We start from the raw sequence: 17,166 nt of genomic DNA, 5'->3' as shown, positions 1-17,166 counted from the left end.
AGGTGTATTTAAGATTTAATTATTAGACTCACAAAGTGTCCCTCCTATTAGTATTAAGGAAGCCAAAGAGTATAACTGAAAAGAGACTTAAGCAATCAACATAGATTGTCAACATGCAAAGCATTACAAAAAGGCTACAAGGTAGTTTTGGTTTTTAAAGTTTTATCAATTAATTGTGGTTATAAAAATGAAACTCAGAACCTTACCTCCTAGGCAAATACACTAAGCAATATGACATGTTCATCTGAAGCAAATGCTCTAACACAAGCCTAAATGAATGGCAGCAGCACACACACCCTGCACACTGTTCTGACAAGAGTTAACACCAGAAAGGCTCTCTACAGGCCCTTCATTATGGGCTATGGTCTTGACGCTGACTCCAACTACCATCACAAACAGCTCTTTGCCAACACATAATGACAGGTACTTGGAAAATTTTATAGATTAAAATAAATTTCAATAAACCTGAGCTACAGAGTGAGGTCCTATTGTAAAATAGAACAAAAAAATAAATTTGAAGTTACTGCTGGAAAGAAAACATGCCATTTAGAGAAAGTTTTACTAAGCTAGCAAATAAACCAGAATGTTATCTAAGTTCAGTCCTACAAAACTAATCAGAGCTTCTCAAAACACTATCTGTGGACCTCCAGACATCCTGAGATTACTCACTGAAAAAGTAATAAAAGCCAAGAGTGGTGGCATTCCCTTTAGACAGATCTTTGAAAATTAAAGGTCACCTGGTCTATATCTTGAGTTCTGGATCAGCCATGGCTACATAGTAAAACACTGTCTCAAAAAATAATATAGTTTTCTGAAAGCAGGTACTAGAGAACTGTCTCCGTGACTTGGAGCATTTGCACCTCAAATCATGACGACTAGAGTTCAGAACCCAAAACCCACATCAAGCAGCTCATAAATCCCTGTAATTCCAGTGGAGAAATTACACTGGCTTCTGCAGACACCTGCACTCATATGCACATACTCACACATACAATTAAAAATACTTTCTTAAATAATTTTTAAGATTATGTATATAAGTATGACTACATTATGTTTGTAAACTTGAGTACAGTGCTTGAAAGGCCAAAGATGCTGGGTTCTCAGGAGATGGTTACAGGTGATTGTGAGGCCCTTGAGTGGATACTGGAAACTGAACTCCAGTTCCTTGTAGGGGCAATGCATGCTCTTATCCACTGAGCCATTTCTCCAGCCCCCAAAATAAAACATTTTGAAGGGGGAGGGGTTTGAGACAGGGTATCTACTACATAACTGGCCTGGAACTTGTTATCTGGACCACACTGGCCTCAAACTCAAGAGATTGGCCTACCTCTCTGGCTCCCAGCGATCACTAGGACTAAAGGGAAGTTCCACCCTAGCCAACAAAATAATAAAACTCCATGTTACTTATTTCATCTCTATTACTTTTCAAACTAAACTGTACTTAGTAGTACCTAAAAAAGTGAAATTAGTAAATTTGAGCAAGACCAATGCAAATTTTCCAGGCAATTTTTTTTTTCAAACTAAATGCTTAAAACTCATGTAACAAATATAACATATCTACCATATATTCACTGCTTGTACCTTGTATCCTTCTGGGAACATAGCATCTAATTCTTCATCAGAAAGTGGGCGGTTTCGCTCATCAATTTCCCTCTCCCACCTCCAAGCCTGAAGCTGTTCAGGAGTCATGCTCATTATATGACCTATCAAAAAAGCAAAATTGTTAAAGATCTGCTTCATCACTAAGTAAGATCAGCCCTAGCATCTGACTGGTTTTATATTACAAATGCAAATCAAGACATTTTATATTCTTATTCTCATTCTTAATAGAAAAGCTAACATTAATGGTACCCAGAAAAACAAGCAAAACAAACAAACAAAAATCCTAAAATAGATATAGAGAAAAAATAATTAAAGAGTTTCTACCTGGAGTGGGGGTAGCCATATTCATCGCTGGTGTGCCAATTGGTGTTTTTCCTGGTGTCAAAACAGGAGTGCTTCCACCCATTTGACTAGCCGGTGTTTCATCCCAACGAGACTTTCTTTTACTTGCTCCAGGAGTTGGTGTTTCACCAATAGAGTCTCCACCTCGATCTGTTCGAGGAGTCTCAGCCCATCCACTTCCATGCCCAGGAGTATCTTCAAAGACAAAGGGCAGCACAACCACACTGTTAAACACTTTTAAAACACCACTTCCCCCACATTCAATTTGATTCAGTGCAAAAGAAGGTATTTCAAAAACAAGATACAGTTAAAATTTTGTTCAGTAGCTTTGTGTTTCCTTTCCACTGACTACCAAGGCAGATATAACAACTTACTAAGAAAAAGAAAAACAAAAATTTTTTACTCCACTTTATCACTATGTAGAGCGATCGATCCACTGTTTATCTTGAGCCATGTTCCAGCTATTCTCACTATACATCAAACACTAGATTTAGGCAAATTTCTGAGACAACATAAAATACAGGATGCTAGAAGGCAGAAGGTGGTAAAGAAAGGAAAAACATTAAGGAATGCAGTTTTTAGGTCACTGAAAAAAATATAGATGTAAGTAACAGTCACAGTTGCGCAACACTGATGAGTATGCTTAAAGCCACTAAGTTGTGTATTTATTTTTAAAAAGTGGTTAAAACTTGTATATTTAAATACACACATTATACACAGGAGGCTGGGTCAGTCAAGGCTATTGAGAGAGTATCCAAAACATTTTTTAAAATTAAAAAAAGAAAAGCCCATAAAATTATGATCTTTTTACATCTTAAAACATCAAACTTATCTTCTCTCAGTTATTCCTAGAATCTTCAGCCTCTTCAAAAACAGGGAAAAAACTAAGTGCTCCATTCACTAGGCTCTATTTTTTATTTCAATCAAAGTTGAAGTGTGTTGCTTTTATTTATTTACTGTGTGGTGTTGGGAAGTACGTGCCATGGTGCACATATAAAGATCAGGTTGCCGGTGGAGTGGGAATCTCCTTCTGCCATGTGGTTCCCAGGGATCAGACCATCTTCCAGCTTGGTTAACAGCAAGAGCCTTTACCACTGAGCCATATCACCAACCCAAAACCAAAGGTTATTAAGAAAAGGTTTTAATAGACTTAAGCTTGGGCACGGAGTCAAACAGTAAGAAAAAAAGTTTTACACACTTGGTGGTTCAGTCTTCTCAAGAGAGTCGACCTGCTCCATCTCCACAGTAGCTGGTCATTACAAAGAAATGTCTACTACATATTTACACTAGAAAGTACAGCCTGAAACACAACGTCCAAGTCAACACCTCATCCAAACACTCATCTGCACTCTACTGAAAGTACCTACCTCTTTCTGTTTTGGGGGTCTCATCCCATCTGTTTTTACGAGCACTGGAAGTCGCACCCCCGTGGCCTGGGGTTGCATGGCCTGGCGTATCACCTCGACCAGGAGTAGCAGCTCCAGCAGGTGTGTGACTAGGTGTAGGATCCCATATCTTTGAGCCTGGGGTTGCTCCAGGAGTTTCACTTCCTTTTGCACGACCTGGTGTCTCATCCCATCTTAAAGAAGGGGTATGTCCCGGTGTCTTAACAAAGCGAAAGAAATTTATTTCACAAACCTATATACCTTAGAGAAATAACCACAAACTTCTGTTAAACAAAAACTAATAAATGCATTTTTTAGTTTAAGTTTAGAGTACTATTTTGCTTACTGTCTTGCATATCCGTATGATCAAAACTAATTTAGTTTTCATTTAGAACAATGCAAAAAGCCTCAAATTAAAAACATAAAACATGAGGCTGGAGAGATGGTTTAACAGTTAAGAGCACTGGCTCCTCTTCCAAAGGACCCCATTCAATTCCCAGCACCCACACAGTGGCTCACAATTCTCCCTAACTCCAGGGCATTCAAAATACTCACACAGACATAGATGCAGACAAAACACAAATACACATAAAAATAAATAAAACATTTTAAAAAGCACAAAACACATTCAGGTTTATAAACCTCTGTGAATATATATGTATTGGTAATTTACTGCTTAAGCTTGTAAAAGCTGACTCTGAAGGAGGGGTAGCCAACCCCCATTTCAGACCCAAGCAAGTGTGTCTCAAACTCTTTCCAATACACATATCCTGGCTGAGTCTGACTCCCTCTTTCTATAACAGGAAGAAAGAATAGCAAAAGAGCCCAAACTATTCTTGAAAACAGCTATAAACTATTTCCAGCAAACATCACCTGATGTTTACCCCATGATAAAAGTGTCTGCACTGCAACAGGAAAAGCAGCTCATTTATGGGAAGAAAGCAAGAACTGGGCTACCTTAAACATTAACCCAGTAAATGTTTGGTGGGTGTTGGTATGCCCTTGATTGATGCTACTTTTGTTTGTTCTTTTCCCCAGGTTACTATAACTATCTCTGTTTGATGTTGTGAAACACTGATTCAATAATTTATTCATCTGCTGCACCTATCTACTATTTGCTATTGTTCTTTATGACTTCTCTTTTTTAAAAATTATTGTAAAAAAAAAAAAACTTGCAAATTAAAAAAAAAAAAAACATCAAAATTAACCAGACCTAAAGTCTACACAGTTCAATGAACTTCTATACAGTTAGAATAGCCATTTAGAATAGAAGCTGTGTAGCTTTCTTTTACTCTTACAAAAGTATCTTGAAATACACTACTAAAAACTGTGAGTTTAAGAAATTCACGAAGGTTTTTCTGCGTGCATCTCCAACGCAAGACTTTCAGCTCTAAAACTACTGCTTCCCAAACTGGATCTCTGAGACACAGAACCTCTGGGTAAGAAGAAATCCACATATTTTAAGAAATACTTTTTAAAGCCTGTTATAAGCCAGAGAAAAGTGAGTCTCTTTGAGCCAGTTCAAAGCCAATCTGGTTTACATAGTGAATTTCAGGTAACCCAGAGCTACATAGTGAGACCGCATGTTTAAAAAGAGAGATTATATTTACTTGTGTGTATGTGTGTGAGTACACACATGTCATTGAGCAAGTATGGAGCTCAGAGTATAATCCATCAGAATGTGCTGTCTCTTTGCATCATGTGAATCCTATGTATGGAACTCAGACTATCAGACTTGGCAGCAAATGCATTTTCCTACTGTGATGCTCCCAATATCAGTGGGATGAGTAAGATTAGAAGGTAATAATATTAAATAATATCCAAGAATGCAGATTAGTTCAAAATGTATCGTGTCTTGACAGTGGCAGGAGGGTGGCGGTGGGTTATGTTTTATTTTTCTGAGACAAGGTAGCCCAGAAACTGTCTTATAATTCATAATCCTGCCTCACTCTGCCCATGTGGGATTACAAGTGTATACACCACACTCAGCTAATAAAGAATGTTATTCGTGATGGAAAACACTCTGGATTAAGTAAATAATGAAAATGAATTCTTCAAGCTTTTTGCTTTTCCTATGCCAAAAAAAAAAAAAAAAGGAATATGAATCTTCCTGTTATGCATTTTAATTTCCATAACTGAGCAGAAGCAAGGTAGGTCTAAGTCACACCAGCTTTTATAGAAACATATAAACTCAGCTAAGAAGGCTCAGCAGTTGAGAGCATTTAACTGCTCTTGCTGGGAACCTCAGTTCGGTTCCTAACATACACAGCGGTGGCTCACAAGAACCTGTAACGCCAATCCCAAAGAGACTTGACACCCTCTCCTGAACTCCATGCACAGCTGCACACATGTGGTGTACATTCAGACATATATGTAACCAAAAGTAAATCAATCTTTTAAGAAAAATAAACTCCTCTATCTAGTTACAAGCTACAGCTAAGCCGTTCTGAGTAGAGCAGGTTTCTCTCAGCTTTAAAAACGTGGCTCTGGGCTAGGCATCTTGTCTGGGGCACAAGACTCTAATCTCAGGACTCAGGAAATAGAGACAGTAGAATCTCTGAGTCTGAGGCCAGCCTGGTCTACATAGCTAGATCCAGGCCAACCAAGGATAGATATATAGTGAAATCTTCTCTTTTAAGAGATGATCCACGTTCAGTTCCCAGAACTCACATCAGAGCTACAAACAAAAACCCTGTTTTGAAGAAAAAGGAAAAAAAAAAAAAAAAAAAAAGAGCTAGTTCAAGAGTGTATAAGCTAGCCAAGAATATAGTAAAGTTACCCAATTACCAACTGTGGTCAAAGAAAATAAGGAAGACTACTACGTTTTACTCTACAATCTCTACAGTGTAACACAGTATATGTTTAAAATTAATATTCCAGCCCTGAGTGGTGACATGGCACACATCCTTAATCCCAGCCCTTGTGAGACAGAGGCAGGTGAATCTCTGAGTTTGATGTCACTCTGTTCTATATAAGAAGTTCCAGGCTGGCCAAGGCTACAAAGCAAAACCTTGTCTCTAAGGGGGAAAAAAAATTAAACTAAAACACAAAAGAGAACATACCAGGACTGGAGAGACGGCTCAGTGGTTAAGAGCACTGGCTGCTCTTCCAAAGGACCTGAGTTCAATTCCCAGAACCCATATGGCAGCTCACACCTGTCTGTAACTCCAGTTCCAGAGTATCTGACACCCTCACACAGGCATACATGCAGTCAAAATACCAAAGCACCATAAAATAAAAATAAATCTTTGAAAAAAAAAAAAAAAAAAAGAGAGAGAGAGAGAGACCATTCCATTTTTCACCATCTGGAATGAGGTGTCTCGAAGCCCTACTCGGGGACTGAGGCTGTAACCCTGATGTGACTGCACTTGGAGGCTGGGGATATGCAAGGTTAGATTAAATCAAAATCAGTCCTCGTAAGAAGAGCAAGAGAAGAGTTCGGAGGGAACAGTGAGAAGGTGCTCTCTCCAGACAGCAACCCTGCTAGCATTGCCATCTTCTATTCAGACCTCCATAACTGAGAAATAACACAAACTGTCACTTAAGCCACCTAGTCAGTAGTAACTTGTTTTAGAAACCCAAAAATGAACACAGTCCATAAAGAAAAATATAAAACTAGTGATAGAAAATAAAAGATTACCTCTGCCTGATCCCAACTTGATAGCTTTTTGGGAGTGGCACCAGGAGTCTGGTCAGCAGTTTGATCCCAGCGCCGTTTTCGTTTTGAGGGAGGCTGGGAGGCTGCTGCTCCATTGACGACTTTTAGTTCTCCAGCTTTAGCTTTTTCTGCTAGTTGTTGCCTAATTTCTCTCTGAAAAATATTTGAAAGAGCAGAGAACATTATTTCATTATTTCATTACGTGGAAGAAACTCACAGGTGGCTTATATCTACCTCACATGCCTAAGATCCTGTTCAGTTCCCAGCACCAGAAAATAGGAAGGAAATTCCTCCAATTAAGTTTTTATACTACTAGTATATTCATTTCTTCTTAATAAGCTATTTAATATTCCACTCACAACAAGTGAGTGAACATGCTTTTAATCCCAGCAGTTGGGAGGCACAGGCAGGTGCATGTCTGATTTTGCGGCCAGCCTGATCTACAGAGCAAGTGCCAGGACAGCCAGGGCTACACTGAGACCCTGCCTCAAAAAAACAAACAAACAAAAAACCCCCTCTCTATTTTCTGTTTCTAGTTTGTACCATTCATTATCTTTAACAGTTCTATATATTGTTTCTCCCTAAACAATATATAAGCAACTCTAGAGTTTGAACAGCCTACACTTTGAAGCTACTGAAGGAAATTTATTATAAAATAAAATCTCTAGTCAGTAAGTAAAATATTCACTTAGCAGAGATTTCAAAAATATACAACTGAAAGCTTTTAAAACTCAAGACAAAAATAAGCTAGGTGTACTGGCACATGCTTGTGATCCATAGTCTAAGGCAGAAATACTGCTTTGAATTCAAGACCAATAAGTCTGTTCCAGCCCAGCCAGGAATACATAGCAACACTCTTGTCTCAAAAACAAAAAAAGAACCAAAAAAGTGGAAATAAAACTTAGTGTCATAATAAATGCATTTAATTCAGTTTCGTTTTAAAATAAGGTTCCACTTCTCTTCTAATTCACCTAACAAACTCTACTTGCTTTATTATTAATAAAGGCACAGCAGCTATAACAATAAGCCAAGGCAGCCTCGGTAGTGTGCACCTTAATTCTTTAACCCTCAGAAGGCTGAGGCAGGACTGTCACAGTGCATTAGAGGCCAGCCTATGACTAGGGCTACAGATACAGAGTTAGTTCTAGGTTAGCCTGGGCTACAGGAAAACCTTACTTCAAACAACAATCAAAAAGAACAGGACCAGGAGCACTGGAGAGATGGCTCAGAGATTAAGAGCAGTAACTGTTTTTCCAAAGGTCCTGAGTTCAAATCCCACAACCACATGGTGGCTTACAACCATCTAAGATGAGATCTGGTGCCCTCTTCTGGTCAACAGGTGTACATGCAGACAGAATACTGTATTAATAATAAATAAATATTTTTTAGAAAGCAAAAAAAAGTTAAAAAACAAACAAACAAACAAACAGGACCAGGGATGGCAAGAAGGCTCGGCTGGTAACAGCACTTGTTGTTACCCTGGAATTCACTTGGTAGAAGAACTAACTCCTGCAAGCTGTCCTCTGGCCTCCACAGGCACACCATGCCATGTACCATGGCATGAGCATATACACACAAATAAATAAATGTAATGAAAACAAAAACTACAAAAACAGTTGAAGTCTGGCTCCTCACCACTACACCTATGCTAAAACACAATTATCTCTGTAAGCCAAAGGGTTATTCAGAATTCTCCATCTATTGCCAAACCCAATCTCCAGCAGGGATTCTTTAAGAAATAACGTGACCACTAGCTTCATGAGGTATACTACTAAATGTCCCTAAACACCTCCCCAACCATGCCCATACACCCAGGAGGCCAGAACGTCCTAGGAAATCGAAATGACAAGTTTCAAGGGTGATACAATTCTGGGATGATATTCTTAATTTTTATGATGGAAGTACTACAGTCCAACTATGATTGTTCACACCTTTAATTCCAGCACTTGAGAGGCAAAAGCAGACAGATCTCTCTGAATTTTAGACCAGCCAGGTCTATATAATGAGACTATCTTTAAAAAATAATTTAAAAAGAGAGAGAAAAAAATGCTGGGCAGTGTGGTACATACCTTTGACCCAGCACTGCAGAGGCAGGTGGATCTCTGAGTTCAAGGCCAGCCTGGTCTACAGAGAGTTCCAGGACAGTCAAGGCTACACAAATAAGTCCTGTCTCGGGGCAAGGGGGGAAGCAAAAATACTGCTGTGAACGAGAACTAAATAAACTAAATAAATATAAAACTCTCTCAAATATTCTTATATTAGTTCACAACCACTACACTGAGTTCATACCTCTTCCTTAGTCAAATGCTGTTCTCGCATAACATCCATGTAAGTTCTAGCATTCATTTTAGGATCAGGGGTCTTCCCTCCTGCAGAAAAGAACAGCAACAGGACAAGAGTACAATAAATAAAGCGTATTAGGTTCAACTGATTTCTCTGCCCTGCTCTAATATTATGTTATTACAAAATCAATTAATTTATTTTTTGGTGGAAAACTTTGATAATTATACATCTTACTTTTTATTGAGTTTGCTGATCAATTTAACCTGTTTGAACACAAACATATCTACAGCAGTTTAAAACAATTATTTAATGCATATATAAAGCAAAATGACAGCACAGTTTAGAGTCTTCAGAAGTGATGGGTTCCTGGGTTGCTAATCCGGAATACGTACACTTTCGTGCCTTTGTCTCCATCAGCAGTTCTGACTTCAAGCAGCAGAATAGAAGCCTAGAAAATTATCTCTTTACCATTAGTAACACTTTGGAAAGATATTTATATTCAAAACATTACCTGTTGCAAGCTGTTAAAATCCTGACTACAGTAACTGACTAAAGTAAGTTTTTCATCTAAACAGTTGTAACTTAGAAAATCTGATTATAAAAAATATACCTACAATCATATTCTCATGTCACATTACTAAAAAGGGCTTCATGTTTTTAAAGTTTTTTTTTTTCTTGACCCACTATATAATTCTATTTCTTAGAAAGTACAATTACAATGGAAATATTACTTAAGATATATTATTCTACTAGTTACTACAATGCACACAAAAGAAAAGTGGTGTACAAAGAGATGTGTTAGTCTCTTGGTTAAAGTTTCAGTATTTGCTTTACAAACTGCAAAATATCTTAAAGAAGCCCAAACAGTATATAACAAAAACCAAAGGCACACTATGCTTTAGAAAAGTGATAATTAGCTATACAAGTAGTATAGCATTAAAATTTAGGACAAAATAATAAAATTCTAAGACATCTCCTATGCTGACGATCATGCCCAATTGGTAGTGTCATTCTTTCTGACACTAGCTCTGATAAGACTTCCTTTGGAATACTCTTTCACCATAATCTAGAGAGGATGTGTTGAACTGCACCCTTAAGAATGCAGACAGGACTGGCATATAGCAGTACTGCTGTAGGAAAGAAATTAAGGACAGTTAGTATGGGCCTGTGAATTCTGACATACATGTTTAAATCAATTACAATTATGCAAGTAAAAAAAAGAATAGCCCTATTCATTCATGCAGGCTGAAGTCTAATTTGTAAACCTGCAGCAAAATCTATTTTTAGAAACAGGCACTTAGTTTTGAGGGTGGGACTCACTCACCTGAGGAAAGCTTCCATCAGGCTCACTATGGCCCTTGTACACTACAATTAGCAAAACAGACTCCAACTATTAAAAACACGAAAGTCTTTGCATATAATTTTGTTTTAACTATAAATTTGCATAGAGCAAAGTAGGTGCATTTACTAAGCTATTACAATATGAGGGAACTCTAGTGTGAGAAATAGTTTCTCAAAAGTAACAATCCAAAACTCTAGAATTTTGAATGAAAACTTTGCAATATTTTGCAAGTATTTTGAGCAGAAAAACACATTTGTTCAAAGTATACCAAGAGTACCCAAAACAAAAGTAAAAGAAAAACCTTTAACCCTTTGCGTTTCTATGGCATTGGCTCATTATTTCTTGTCCTTCTACCTGGAAAGAAAACTTGCATTATAAAGATGAAGACTATGGCATCTGTGATTTCAACCAAATCTATACAAATCTATAAGGGGGTCTTTAAAAACAAAAAGCAAATTCATAAGCATGCCAAAAAAAATCAAAGGGCTAAAGACAACTTAATTAAAATAAATTTCTGAATACTTATAGAAAAGTGGGAAAGAATTACCATCTGCAAAAGGATCAAGACGCTCTGGAGAAATTATCATGGTCCGCCTATGCTTTTTGTATTCATCTTCCCGATCTGCAATCTTTGGGGGGCGATGTTCAGCAAATGGATCATACTGAAAGAGAGGCATGTCTCACTTCAATGCATACTCTGTTAAATAACCAACAACTCCCTACCACACACACACAAAAAATACATAAACCATTGTTTAAAAAAAAAAAAGCATGTGACTGATCAGTCCTAAAAGTCTACACTTCATGTAATGACTGCCTTTACAAAACAATTACTTGTGACTCTCCCACGCCAGTTCTTCTCTCAAAACAGTCTCAGAATTGACTGCTAAAATTTCTATGCTTTGCTGGGCATGGTGGTGCATGCCTGTAATCCTAGCACTTAGGGAGGCAGAGGCAGATCTCTGCGAGTTCGAGGCCAGCCTGGTCTACAAAGCAGTCCAGGACAGCCAGGGCTACACAGAGAAACTGCCTCAAAAAAACAAAAACAAAGAGAGAGAGAAGATTTGCTTCCATGGGAACTCACTCCCTTTCTGTGACTGAATCAGGTGTGGAGGTGTAGAGAGTCACCTGCTCTGTTGACTGTGGAATATCATTAAGTAGTGCCACAGGGGCATGGTACCCAGGCTTCTTCTGACCAAGCAAGCTCGTAGATGAAGAGTAGTCATCGTCATCCTGCAATGAAACACCCAAAGGTCACAAACAAAATATCACAACAGAAAAATTAACATGACAAAAAGCCTGTGATTTGGCAACTTCCATAGTTTATTTGGACTTCCTCAGTTTTCTTTAACCACAGAAACAAGGAAACAATAATCGTTATCAAATGCACTGACTTCCCTAAGGGTATATTTACAGAGCATTATATATGCTGGCTGAGGAGCTAGTAACAGCTGCTGACTTCTTGGGGAGAAAGTTTTAAGGGGGTGGCCCCTGGTCGGCTGCCATGCTCCAGTAGATGGTTTCAAGGCCCATGACTGTAAGCAGCACAAACTAGACTCCGTGAGTTATTTTTTAAAAAGAGGAGACAAAAGTTGGAAGGGCATGGGTTGGGTCTGGAAGAGTGAGGTGGGAAGTAGATGGTGAGTAAGATCAAGATACATTGTAAGCTAATATGAAATTCCCAAAGAATAAAAAAATCTTATTTCTTTAAAAACTGAAAAGACAAGAGATCAAGAGAAACTAAAGCTAAGCACAGTGGCACAAGCCTATAATGCCAGCACCCTGATTGACCTGTAAGAAGATCCTGTCTCAAAACAAACAAAATACGTAATTTGAAAGTTTAGTTAGCCCAGTGATAAAGCATTTGTTAGAATAAAGAAGGCCTAAAGTTTGATTTCAAATCAAATCATGTCACAAAAATTGGGTGTATAGAATGAACAAGTCACAGAAAAATGGCTATTTACAGTAAAGTCACTTTTTCTATAGGGTACTCAAGACAGGGTTAGGTAACAAGAATTTATATCAAAAATAATGTGAAAGCGCTTTATATACTGTGCAACAATATTCAGAGAAGTCTTCCACATCAAATTCAAAACTGAGCATTTCAGAAAGTATCTGAGGGCATGGTGCAGGCTCCAGCATTGGGCAGGCAAAAACAGGCAGATTGAAACAGGTTATGGTAGCATGCCCTTTTAGTCCCAACAGCTGGAAGACAGAGTTTGAGGCCCACATGGTCTACATACAGGATTACACAGTAGTGGGTATGTGTGTAGATGTGCCTACACCTACATCCAGTTCCAAGCCAGCTAGGACATTGTGGGGTATGTGTGTATTTATGTGTATGTGCACGTGTGTGTGTGTGTATGTGTGTGTGTGTGTGTGTGTAACTGTTTTCTCTTTCCTTTTAACCAGGCAACTCAAACAGAAAAATCCCTTCTATTTCTTACTTTTTCTTAAAAAAGAAAAAGAAAATAACCCTTGCCTCTTACATAATTTGTAACTTACATCTTCAAGTTCAGTGGCAGCAATTGATGTCACGTATCCAGCAAATCTGCTATCACTTCCACCATAAATTTCTTGGTCATAATAACCTGTGGAATCAAGGCCCACTCCTTGGGCTTCATCAAGAGCTGCCTTCTTGCCTTGAATTTCTCGAATCTGTGCTTCAATATCTGTAAGAAAGAAAACACAATTTCATATTCCAAAGAGCTCTCAATAAAATGCATCCCCTCACTAGATCTTATCAAATATACTGAAATATAGGAAAGTTTAAGTTTATTTCCCCATGTAATAAAAGAGCTGTATTAAGTACAACTACACATACACTCTTATCTCTTTACCTCAACAGACGAAAAGAAATCCAAAAAACTGATTTATTATCTCACCCTAACCATTAAAACAACTTACCCTAACCATTAAAATGGATTATCAAAATTAATCTCAAAATTCTAAACCTTCCCCAACTGAAAAATTAGAGCCACTTCAAAATATGTATTTATTACTAGTATGAGTGGAGCATGTCTAAATGTGTAGATCAGGTAACGCATTAAAGTCAGTTCCCTCCAACCTTTGCATGGTTCCAGGGATCAAACTGAGGTCACTAAACTTGTTTGACAAGTGATTTGCTGAGCCTTCTCTGCCAGCCAGAAAAACTAAATAAAAACTGTTGGTGTTGATTATGAACCAGGGCAATATTCACAATTATTTAAATTTGTCACTACCAGAACTGACCTAGAGACATAATTAATTCAGTGGTGAATCACTTGCTCAGCATTGCATAAGCTCCTCAATCTGATACAGAGCCTCATGTATTGTGTTACAGCAGAAAATAAAACCCACTACCAAAGTTGTAAAACAACAGTATAAGTCATTTCTCAGCCTTCTGGCTAAGACCAAGTATAAAACAGCATTAAGGTAGGCACAGTGAGGCTAGAAAAGTGGATGAGCAGGTAAAGCACCTGTTGGTGAGCCATCTCCTTCCACTTGCCAAGTCAGGCCTTTCTTGTTTCTCAACTGTATAGTGGACTCCAGCTTTGCTGCCCCAAAGCTCTGCCAATTCTCTTATCTTTATTTTCCACCTTGCAGTAGGAGTACTGACACCTCATATCTACTTTTATGCATCTAACTTTTTACACATCTAGCTTTTTACATGAGCTCCAGGGATCAAAATTTCTAAGATTACATGTGTGAGTTAGCATGCCCAGCACTCTTTAGTTTTCTTTTTAATATAGACTGAGTTAAGAGTGTTGCTAAGTTGGCAGGTGTTTGCCTAGCATGAATAAATGCCCCAGCACTGTATAAACAAGTATAATAACTCCCAATTTATAATTGGAGAAACCCAGAAAAGACAGGAATTCAAGGCCATCTTTGGCCACCATGACTTCAAAAGCATGATTAAGAGATTTATGGGTGGGTCATACAGCCTATGAACAGAAGAAACCCTCCTTCACCAGTTACAGGGATCAAAATAAGGACAGAAATTATCACATTAACTGCCCAACCCCACTGAGTCTCATCTAAGAAAAACATTGTATTCTCAAAGGTAGACCATTTTTAAAATCTAACAAGTAAGTTTATGCAGTCCAAAGAATAGCTGGGCCCCTTTCCCAGTAAGACGGAAAGTGGCAAGCAAAGAATTAAAGAGGCAATGAGAGGCTGGAAAGATGGCTTAGTGGTTAAGAGCACTGGTTCAGTTCTGTAACTCCAGTTCTGACACCCTTTTCTGGCCTCCAAGGCACAGCATGTATGAGGTACACAGGCATACACATAGGCACAACACCTATGCATTTAAAAATAAAACTTTAAAAATGAAAAAATAAGAGGTAGTAAGTTTGCTGTCCCGCATTTTTGTTGTTTCACATCTTAATAATCTTAGCATGTATTACTGTATTCACAGACACTATCATCTCCTACATTGCACCCCTCAAAACTGTTACAGCAAACAAGCACAGTCAGAATTACCCGAACTTAAGCTATCTTTTCCTGATTTATCTTTTGCCATTATCTTTTAATACTGTTTAAAGCTGTTTGTTTTTTTTTATTTTATATTACAGTTTATTTACTTCGTATCCCTGCTGTAGCCCCCTCCCTCATTCACTCCCAATCTCATCCTCCCTCATCATCTCCTCCCATGTGTCCCTCTCCAAGTCCACTGATAGGGGTGGTCCTCCTCCCCTTCAATCTGACCCGAGCCTATCAGGTCTCATCAGGACTGGCTACACTGTCTTCCTCTGTGGCCTGGCAAGGCTATCCGCCCCCACCCCCTTAAGGGAGGTGCTCAAAGAGCCAGCCACTGAGTTCATGTCAGAGACAGTCTCTGTTCCCCTTACTAGAGAACCCACTTGGACACTGAGCTGCCATGGGCTATATCTGTGCAGGGGTTCTAGGTTATCTCTATGAATGGTCCTTGGATGGAGTATCGGTCTCAGAAAAAGACCCCTGTGCCCAGATTTTTTGGTTCTGTTGCTCTCCTTGTGGTGCTCCAGTCCCCTCCAGGTCTTTCTATCTCCCCCTTCTTTCATAAGATTCCCTGCACTCTGCCCAAAGTTTGGTTATGAGTCTCAGCATCTACTTTGATACACTGCTGGGTAGAATCTTTCAGAGGCCCTCTGTGGTAGGCTTCTGTCTTGTTTCCTATTTTCTCCTTCTTCCAATGTCCATCCCATTTGTCTTTCTGAGTGAGGATTGATCATCTTACCCAGGGTCCTCCTTCTTGCTTAGCTTCTTTAGGTGCACAGATTGTAGTATGTTTATCCTATATTATAAGTTTAATATGCACTTGAGTATATACCATGTTTGTCTTCATGCTTCAGGGATACCTCACTCAGGATGATCTTTTCTAGTTCCCAACATTTTCCTGCAAATTTCATGATTTCCTTGTTTATAATTGCTGAGTAGTATTCCACTGTGTAAATGTACCACAATTTCTTTATCCATTCCTCCATTGAAGGACATCTGGATTGTTTCCAGGTTCTGGCTATTAAGAATAAAGCCATGAACATGGTTGAGTAAATGTCCTTGTTGTGTACTTGAGCATGTTTGGATATATACCTAGGAGTGGTACAGCTGGGTCTTGAGGTAGCACTATTCCTAAATGTCTGAGAAAGTGCCAGATTTTATTTCCAAAGTGGTTATACAAGTTTACAATCCCACCAGCAATGGAGGGTTCCTCTTTCTCCACATCTTCTCCAGCATGCACTGTCACCTAAGTTTTTGATCTTAGCCATTCTGATGGGTGTAAGGTGAAATCTCATGGTCGTTTTGATTTGCATTTCCCTGATGACTAAGGATGTTGAACATTTCTTTTAAGTGTTTCTCTGCCATTCGATATTCCACTATTGAGAATTCTGTTTAGCTCCGTACCCCATTTTTTAATTGGATTACTTGATTTGTTGCTTTTTAACTTTAGTTCTTTATATATTCTGGATATTAGCCCTCTGTCAGGTATAGGGTTGGTGAAGATCCTTTCCCAGTCTGGTTTTTTTTCTGACAACAGTGTCTTTGCTTTACAGAAGCTTTTCAGTTTGTTTGTTTGTTTGTTTGTTTGTTTGTTTTTAATTGAGCCAGGCCTGGTGGTGAATGCCTTTAATTCCAGCACGTGGGAGGAGAGGTGCAGAGGCAGGTGGATCTATCTCTGTGATTGTGGAGCCAGCAGTCTGGTCTACATAGTGAATTCTAGGACAGCCAGATATATGTAGAGAGACAATGTCTCCAAAAAAGACAGTAATAATAACTGGAGTACAGAATGTGCTTAGGGAATGCCAGGCCCTGGATTCAATCCTCAACACTTTGAATAAAAATTTAAAGCCGGGCACAGTGGCACATGCCTTTAATCCCAGCACTAAGGGAAGAGAGGCAGGTGGATCACTGTGAGTTTGAAGCCAGCCTGGTCTACAAAGTTAGTCCAGGTCAGCCAAGGCTACACAGAGAAACCCTGTCTCAAAAAGATAGTTAGTTAGTTAGTTAGTTAGTTAGTTAGTTAGTTAGTTAGTTAGTTAGTTAGTTAATTAGATAGATAGATAGATAGATAGATAGATAGATAGATAGATAGATAG

The 17,166-nt window shown here is 38.6% G+C and overlaps 1 protein-coding gene across 4 annotated transcripts in view; it reads right to left on the bottom strand.

The window, feature by feature from the left end:
- Sf3b1 (splicing factor 3b subunit 1) overlaps positions 1–17,166 on the bottom strand; it is a 41,051-nt gene that overhangs the window by 15,843 nt on the left and 8,042 nt on the right. Inside the window, exons 2-9 of one of the 4 annotated variants that reach the window (XM_055616360.1) lie at positions 13,118–13,284; positions 11,741–11,845; positions 11,160–11,274; positions 9,277–9,356; positions 6,970–7,140; positions 3,312–3,549; positions 1,927–2,139; positions 1,582–1,703 (exon numbers count right to left, since the gene is read on the bottom strand). In XM_055616360.1, coding sequence (XP_055472335.1) covers positions 1,582–1,703; positions 1,927–2,139; positions 3,312–3,549; positions 6,970–7,140; positions 9,277–9,356; positions 11,160–11,274; positions 11,741–11,845; positions 13,118–13,284 — 1,211 coding nt within the window. The other 3 variants (XM_055616361.1, XM_055616363.1, XM_055616362.1) reach the window with 3 other exon arrangements.

This window comes from Psammomys obesus, unplaced genomic scaffold, assembly GCF_907164565.1.
Source record: "Psammomys obesus unplaced genomic scaffold, mPsaObe1.curated_primary_1811, whole genome shotgun sequence".
In the NCBI taxonomy this organism is placed as follows: domain Eukaryota; kingdom Metazoa; phylum Chordata; class Mammalia; order Rodentia; family Muridae; genus Psammomys; species Psammomys obesus.
The sequence above is the reverse complement of the archived record's forward strand: the minus strand, read 5'-3'. Positions and strand labels throughout refer to the sequence as shown.